The sequence below is a fragment of the Hordeum vulgare genome, chromosome 6H (genome assembly GCF_904849725.1).
Source record: "Hordeum vulgare subsp. vulgare chromosome 6H, MorexV3_pseudomolecules_assembly, whole genome shotgun sequence".
Lineage (NCBI taxonomy): Eukaryota > Viridiplantae > Streptophyta > Magnoliopsida > Poales > Poaceae > Hordeum > Hordeum vulgare.
The window spans coordinates 401,116,516-401,125,342 of record NC_058523.1 but is presented as its reverse complement, the minus strand read 5'-3'; the positions used below and the strand labels follow the sequence as shown (position 1 = coordinate 401,125,342).

The window sequence follows — 8,827 nt, the reverse complement described above, 5'->3', positions numbered from 1 at the left end:
ACGTCCGAGATCTCATCCGGGACTCCGAACAACTTTCTATAACCTCGTATAACAATTCCCTATAACCCTAGCGTCATCGAACCTTAAGTGTGTAGACCCTACGGGTTCGGGAGACGGGTAGACATGACCGAAACACCTCTCCGGCCAATAACCATCAGCGGGGTCTGGATACCCATGGTGGCTCCCACTTGCTCCACGATGATCTCATCGTATGAACCACGATGTCAAGGATTCAATCAATCCCGTATACAATTCCCTTTGTATGTCGGTATAAAACTTGCCCGAGTTTCGATCGTCGGTATACCTATACCTTGTTCAATATCATTACCGGTACGTCTCTTTACTCGTTCCGTAGCACGTCATCATGTGACTAACTCCTTAGTCACATTGAGCTCACGATGATGTTCTACCGAGTGGGCCCAGAGATACCTCTCCGTCACACGGAGTGACAAATCCCGATCTCAATTCGTACCAACCTAACAGACACTTTCAGAGGTACCCATAGTGCACCTTTATAGTCACCTAGTTACGATGTGACGTTTGATACACCCAAAGCACTCCTACGGTATCCGGGAGTTGCACAATCTCACGGTCAAAGGAAAATACACTTGACATTAGAAAAGCTTTAGCATACGAACAATACGATCTAGTGCTACGCTTAGTATTGGGTCTTGTCCATCACATCATTCTCCCAATGATGTGATCCCGTTATCAATGACATCTAATGCCCATGACCAGGAAACCATGATAATCTATTGACTAACGAGCTAGCCAACTCGAGGCTTGCTAGGGACACATTGTGATCTATTTATTCACACATGTATTATTGTTTCCTGTTAATACAATTATAGCATGAACAATAGACGATTATCATGAACAAGGAAATAAGATAATAACCATTTTATTATTGCCTCTAGGGCATATTTCCAACACCTTGACCATCAAAGCATAACTATGTATGTAGCTCGTCCCATAGAGATTACATTTCTCCTCTATTTGTAGTTCATGAGTATTGAGTGTGTCTAAAATATTTGTGACATCAAGAATTTTGTAGTACAGATCATTCATACTCATCAGTACCATGCTGAGATACCAATTGTGGGACCATGTATGAACAAGAATGGAGATCTAATGGGAGATTCAACAAATAGTTCAAAAATGTAGGATTTTCAAAGAAAAAATGGAAGAACGATTATTGGAGAAAATACAAAGTAAACTAAAACTAAACTGACAAATAACTAGATAAACATAGGTAAATCTAAGTAGCAATACATGCAAAAGGAAACATAGCGTAGGCAACGAAATAACTAAGTTCTCAGAACAATCTTCACATCAATCACTGAGAAAGAAGACCGGGGGCGTTAATGAACACATACAAGTTATAGAGCTAAATGAGTTCTAGAAAGTAAAACCCATAGATTGACGAGCACAACGATTTGTTCGACTAGTTCGAGTTCCTGGCACAACTCTATGTTTGGTTGGAGGGACCCAGATTTAACTCACAGGATCATGTCTTCAATCTATTGTACTTGAGGTAAAATCACTAAGACTTCACAATCACTCATGGTAGATCTTTGAGGTAGATCTCCAGGATCGACACAGACTTGTTCATCCGTCGTCCACAATTACTCTCGGTGGCTCAGATTTGACACCTAACCGTCTAGTGGATGCACAATCCACAAGAGTAATAGGTTAAGTTAAGTTTAGTCTAGATCTTCGGTGATGCTCAATCACTTGGTAGCTTTAGGCTCTAGGATTTTCCTCTTAGGACTTCTCTCAATCTCTTTCGGGAGGATGGGTTGCTCTAACAACTCTTGTAAATTCTCTTTGAAGTAGCCAACCATCTAAAGTTGAAGTGTGCTGCCTATTTATAGTCGGTGCAATCCTGAGGTGTGAAATGCCCAATAGTCACTAGCTACCTAATGGACAATGGACAAATGGCACAACGACCTGAATTCAAATGTTGCCTACGAATTGCTTGCTGAACAAGTCAAGTTAACTCAACTACAGTTGATTCTTCCTCGGAGCCCCGAAGAACGTCGTCTTGGACTCAAAGCGAAAATCACAACGCATGAAGAGATTTCGAAGTCTTCACTTGAAGAGTAGGTTTTGATTGAGCATCATCGATGACCTAAATCTCGATAGTTACTTAGACCCCCTCCCCATGATATTACAGTTTGTCCTATGACACAAAAAGGGAGAAATGAAACTAGAAAACAAAAGTCTTCACTACGCCTCATAATCCTCTATGTGAGTTGATTCTTCCTTGAAGAGGCATTCCGAGAGATGTCATTGTCACCACAATTTTCATGTTAAACCAAATCATCCGCGACATTCACGTGTTTATACTCACAAACACACTAGTCCCTTAGATGTTTTGTCATTAATCGTCCAAAACCCTGAGGGGCACTACATGCACTTACATAAGACACTCTCTTTCTTAGCATCATCAAACCGCTTTTATTTCCATATCTTCTACTCGTGCAAGTGTCAACAATGAATACATTTATTTATGATATGAAATACAACATGTTTATGTACTGAAATCTCCCTGCAAGATAGCAACTTCATTTATTAATGTTATCGAAGTTATTGTAGATCTATTCGTATCTTCTTCTCTAAAAGAATATATTACCATGGTGCATATGCAAGAATAATATATGGGGAACCTAATGGACTAGAATAGAAGTAACATTTTCTTAGTGCAAAATATATATATATTATTGTTTGGAGATAGATATATCTCATTCTTACCCCTTATAATAAATAAAACCAACCCTACATAACAATAAACACATAAATATCTTATAATTTCATATGGATGTGCTTTCTGTTGAGAGATAGATATAACACAATGCCTTTTTATTTCCATATCTTCTATTGATTCAAGTGTATATTTTTTAGGACGATTCAAGTTTATATTGAATACGCTTATTAATGTTATAGTATATCTTTTATGTATGATATGGTATATCCGCACAAAATCATGAACATATTCATGTTATTAGAGTTATTTTAGATCGTATCATATCTTCATCTAGAAGGATCGGTTTTCATGGTGCATTTATGTACGTTATTCACGGGAGTAATTAAAGTACTATAATACAAGTAGCGTTTTCTTGGTATAACAATTTCTTTACTATTATTACTAGAAGATAGGTATATCACATTCGTCACCACTTAACATGTAATCCATCACTACGCAATGACTAACACATAAATATCTTATCATGTTTAGGGATTTATTTTTTATCGAGAGATAGATATAAATGATTCTCTAATTACTTCCCCTATTTGATGATATATCAGTTCCGAGAGCAGGGTATCCCACCTAAATATATCAGGTCGTTCTTTTTTTTAGTGTCATCAAACTCCATGTTTTTTATATCAATATCTTCTACTCCTACATTAATGCTTTACAATGCATAGTTCTTTACTCTCCGTGCATAAAAATGATTTCTTTGCCTTCTTGAATATACTCCTCCGTCCAACAATTCTTATCTTATGTTTATTTAAAAATAAATATATCTAAATACTAAAACGTGATTAGATTTATTCATATCTATAAAAATCTTAGACAAGAATTTTGAGACAAAGGTAGAACATGTTATCAATAAATACGCTTATTAATGAAACATTGATCTTTTATGTATGATGTGATATCTTCCTGCAAAACCGTAACTGTGTCTACTTACGTTATTGAAGTTATTATAGATACGATCATATCTTCTCGAAGCACCGATTTCCATTATACATTGAAGGACAAATATGCGAGAGTAATCTAGTGGACAAATATTAAAATAGCATTTCCTTGGTGTAACAACAAAAGAACTTTTCTTGTTGCGAGAACAACAAAAACTTTATTAACACGGAAGAAACTGCCTACATACATACATATACTAATGTGCGAGAGTAATGACTAACACCTAAATATCTAATCATTTTGTATGGATACTTCCCGCTTTCTGTTGGGATATATACATATAAATCATTCTCTATTTACTGACTTTTGTTCTAGGACATATCTTTTCACACATTAAATGGTCGATCAAGATATGCTTGATACATTTACGAAACCTGAACCCAGCCTAGTATATAACACACACGTCTGCTCCTTTTTTCCGAGATATATCAGTGAAGACACCCTCTCTTTTGTAGGGCTCTTGGCTTTCTCTGCCTGCCTTCCCACTCTCTCTTTGCCCTTTCCAGTTGTCTATGACCCCATCTTTTTCACCACCGTCCCTCTTCTTCCTCCGCTAGCCACTATACACACTCTCCTGCTCGTTCCCAATTCCCCCCGTCTCCGCCGTCGGAACTCGGAAGCCGTAAGTCATGTCCTTCCTTGCGACACTCATTGTATCTGTGTGAGAAGAGGAAGAGACGGGGGAGGAGCATACACCGGGAGAGATGGGCGCACAAGCAAGAATTCTCCAATCTAGCCCCTGAATTGCTCTTGTAGAGTACTTGCTGGTAGGAGTACATATATACCTCTAGTGTAGGAGAAGAGGGAGAGAAGACTTGTGGTAGGTAGTAGTAGTGTACTGGAGTTTTTTGCCACCTGCACTCACTCACTCCAGTGTCCAGTAAGGTAGATCAAACAGAATTGTGTGTTGTTTTGGGCAGGGAATTGGAAGGAAGGTGGTGCGGGGGTGGAGGCGGCGGCCATGCAGCATCCCGAGCAGGGTGGCGCCGGGTACCCGTACGGGCCGCCGCTTACGGGGATGGCTCCGTTCTTGCCGCAGCCGGCATCCGCTACCGTGTCCGTCAGCAGCATCATCCCGTCGCCGTCGCCGACGCAGCAGGCGCAGCCAGCGGGGACGAATTTCGAGCAATTGCCAGCCGCTGGCCCCGGCGGCGGCGCTGGCGCCGTCAGCTTCCACGAGGACGACGACATGCCGGTCGACGGCGGGAGCGGCAGGAGCGCCTTGGACGCGGGGGCGGGAGGGTCCGGCAGCCGGTGGCCGCGCGAGGAGACGGTGGCGCTCATCAGGATCCGGTCGGAGATGGACGCCGCCTTCCGCAACGCCGCCCTCAAGGCCCCCGTCTGGGAGGAGGTCTCCAGGTGAGTGAGTGAGTGAGTGAGTGAGTGGTGCTGGTAAAAAATTTCCTCTCCCTCTCCACATTGCAATGCGGCTTAACGGTTTCAGAGAATTCGCCGTCGCCGTCCGTCAGGCCTGTCCTGTCCTGCGCTACGCCAAATGATGGCCAGTTATCCTGCCATTCCCCATCTAGTTTTGGCGTAATGCTATCCATATGCATGCTCCTCGATTTCTGCGTCGCTCGTCGGCTACAACCTCGGCGCCCGGGAGCAGTGGTGCGGCACTGCCACGGGGGTGTGGCGTCTGGCGTGCTGCTTGCTCAGCCCAGGAGCAGGCCACGCAGGCTGCTGCAGCATTGTTTTCTCTGCTCTTACTTTTTCTAGGCATTGATGCACTCTGGTCTTTGGGAAAAAGAAGGAAGGAGGGAGCAAGTCTTTTGCTCCCATCCCGATGCTGCTCATGCTCTGATGAATTAATCTGCATCTCTCTCCCACTGACAGTGCCATCATCTTGACATCATCTTTCCAATTCCTTCCATCTTCAGTCTCTCTCTCTCTCTCTCAGAGAAAGGAAGATAAAGAATGTCATAAGTTTTGACTCGTCCTAGTACTACTGATTACGTTGTGTCAATTTTATATGGATTTACCGCCATTCATCATGCCATCTTCGTTGCCGCGCCCCTTTGGTTGAGACGTGAAAGCAAGAGACGAGTGGACGGCCTCTGACAGCAACAAGATTTTGCAGGAAGCTTGCGGAGCTGGGCTACTGCAGGAGCGCCAAGAAGTGCAAGGAGAAGTTCGAGAACGTGGACAAGTACTACCGCCGCACCAAGGAGGGCCGCGCCGGCCGTCAGGACGGCAAGAACTACCGCTTCTTCGAGGAGCTCGAAGCGCTTCACGCCGCGGCCCCGCAGCACAACCACCCAATGGCCACCGCCACGACAATCTTGCCGGATCCTCGGCCGTTGGCAATGGCGCCTGCATATCCTGCCGCCGGCCTGCCGGACCTCAGCTTGTCATCCAACTCGGAGTCAGAGTCGGACGACGGGTCAGACGAAGGGGAAGACCAGGCGGGCGGCGGCGGCAGGAGCAACGAGAGCATGATGGCGCTCTTCGAGGGGATGATAAAGCAGATCACGGAGAAGCAAGACGCGACGCAGCGACTGTTCCTGGAGACGCTCGAGAAGTGGGAGGCCGACCGCACCGCGCGAGAGGAGGCATGGCGGCGGCAGGAGCTGGCCCGCATAAGCCGCGAAAGAGAGCAGCACGCCCGGGAGCGAGCCGCCGCGGCCGCCCGCGACGCCGCCCTGATCGCGTTCCTCCAGCGCGTCGGCGGGAACTCCGTGCTGCCCACGCCAATGCCGGCGCCTCATCCCGACGCGCCGGCCGCCTCGCTCCAGCTGGTGGTCGCGGCGTCGGAGGAGGGCGGCCGGCGAGAGAGCGGCGCGGGCATGTCACGGTGGCCCAAGGAGGAGGTCCATGCGCTGATCCAGCTGCGGATGGAGAAGGACGAGCACTGCCAGGACATGGGGGCCAAAGGCCCGCTGTGGGAGGACATCTCCGCCGGCATGCGAAGGATCGGCTACAACCGGAGCTCCAAGCGGTGCAAGGAGAAATGGGAGAACATCAACAAGTACTTCAAGAAGGTCAAGGAGAGCAACAAGAGGCGCCCCGACGACTCCAAGACGTGCCCCTACTTCCACCAGCTCGACGCTATCTACCGCAAGAAGCAATTCGCCGTGGCCAACGCCGGCGGCGGCTGCTCTGGCACTGCCTCCGGGAACACTCTTGCCGCGGTCAACGCCGCCGCCTCCGAGAAGGAGAACCACCCCTGGCGCGAGCTCGAGGGTAAGGTCAGCAACGACTTCGGAAGGAGGTACAGAGTTGGAGGAGGAAGCTCAGATGCCCCGCCCGGCGACGCCGAGATGGCTGCGGCCAGCACCGTGCTTGATGCCGTCGGTACAAGCAAGGTAATATGATTCAGACATTAGAATTTCTCTCCAAGTAAGAAGTTTCGTTTTCAGACTTGGAAAGTCGATTGCAATGCACACAACTTAATCGGAACTGGCCTCGGACAGAAGTCCGAAGACAACATGCAGTCAATGGAGCCAAACATGCAGTCCCAGCAGAAGGAGCTTACGGCGACGGACGAGACGGACAGCGACGACATCGAAACGAACTACACCGACGACGGCGACGATGACGACGACGGCGAAGACGGCAACGAGGATGACAAAATGAAGTACACCATAGAGTTTCAGAAGCACAAAGAGAGCGGAAGCAGCAGCGCTCCTGCCCCAGCGACGGTGGTGACGAGCTCGGCCCCGACAAGCAGCACCTTCCTCGCCGTTCAGTAGACGCCCGTGCCGAAAGAGAAGCAGGCATCAGCTTCCTCTTGGGTTCATGAGCCCCACCAACATCCTATACCATTTGTTGATTTGTTTCTGTAATAGCAACTTCAGTGGTCAAAAGACAAAAAAAGAAACCAAACCCGAAATAAGTGGCTCCCCTCTGTGATTTCATAATCAGACTGAAAAACAGGGGAGGTGCTGGAGCAATAGAACTCCCAGACAGCAGGTATTTCTTATAGGAGGCTTATTATAGCCTGAATTTTACCATTTATGTACATTGATATAGCATTCTGAAAATCGGAGCCGCTGTTTTGCCTATGTCTTACAATTTGGTCTGAAACTTGAAGCATTGAGGGAAAGATGTGTCTCAGCCAATATTTTGGATTCCAAATGACCAAAATTTCTCGTGGGGGGGCGAGATTCTCGGTTACCACGGTTACCGAGAAATACCAAATTAATTTCGCACGAAATTTATAATGCATTTTTGAATTCAAATTTTTGAAACTAGAAATACATAATACTTGAACAGCAATACAAAAGAAAAGTGTTAGTAGCCCAGTGGTGTGTCCCGTACGTGCTCTCTGATTCCTAAGGTCATAGGTTCGATTCTTGTTTGGGTAGATTTCTTTTTGTGTGTACATCTAGAGGAAAATAAACAAAACATAAAAAAATGCAACTAAGATGAGTCGAACCTCTAACCTCTTGTGGTGAAGGCAGACTGCTACCACCACGCCACAACTGCACAATTCACATTCTAGAGACGCCGCGCTATTTGACTATAACCCTAGTGTTTGAATTCAAAAATTTCGTTTTTTTTGCTCGGATACATCTTTCTCGTGGGGCGGCGAGAAACGCGGTTACCGTCCGGTAACCGTTTTTCTCGGGCGGTACCCAAAACGCAGGTCTCAGCTACTACTGGCCACCTTTTACAATGTTTTGGAAGAACTTTCTTGGGTTAAATCTTAATGCCCGTGATATCCTCCCTTCATTTTTAAATATAAGTTTTTATAAATAATTTACTAGAGACTACATATGAAGCAAAATGAGTAAATTTATACTTTAAAGTACGTCTACATATATCCATATGTAATCCGCTAGTGGAACTTTAAAAATATATTTAGAAACGGAGGTAGTACTCATCAATATTACTGGGTTGCTCTTTTTCTCTAATTCTCATCTCAGATCCTCCAACTACTCCTTATCCTACCCACTCGAAGTTTAGTTGATCATTTATTTATTTTTTAAGCTCTTTGACAAAGTTAGTAAGAGGAAACACCTCGATCTTCAGTACACTGCACACACACACACACACAATGTCTATTTGAAATTGATAATACTTTTATTTATTTTATTTCCTTAATTATGTCTACCTGATCTCTTCACTATCGACGCTTAACTATCGCTGAGTGAAAGTATGTGGAAGAGAGACTTGAGAAAC

General features: G+C 45.4%; 1 protein-coding gene across 5 annotated transcripts; it reads left to right on the top strand.

Annotated features, from left to right (window-relative positions):
- The first annotated feature begins 3,984 nt into the window (after window positions 1-3,984).
- On the top strand, window positions 3,985-7,707 carry LOC123404480 (trihelix transcription factor GTL1-like). 5 transcript variants are annotated; one of them, XM_045098417.1, is made up of 4 exons: window positions 3,985-4,325; window positions 4,624-5,062; window positions 5,784-7,008; window positions 7,120-7,707. In XM_045098417.1, the coding sequence occupies exons 2-4, from the start codon at window positions 4,665-4,667 to the stop codon at window positions 7,393-7,395; spliced, it is 1,899 nt and encodes a 632-aa protein (XP_044954352.1). In that variant the 5' UTR covers window positions 3,985-4,325; window positions 4,624-4,664; the 3' UTR covers window positions 7,396-7,707. The 5 variants fall into 5 exon arrangements, with proteins under 5 accessions (XP_044954352.1, XP_044954351.1, XP_044954350.1 ...); XM_045098416.1 differs by having other exon boundaries at window positions 3,985-4,523; XM_045098415.1 differs by having other exon boundaries at window positions 3,989-4,470; window positions 7,117-7,707.
- The last annotated feature ends 1,120 nt before the right edge of the window (window positions 7,708-8,827 follow it).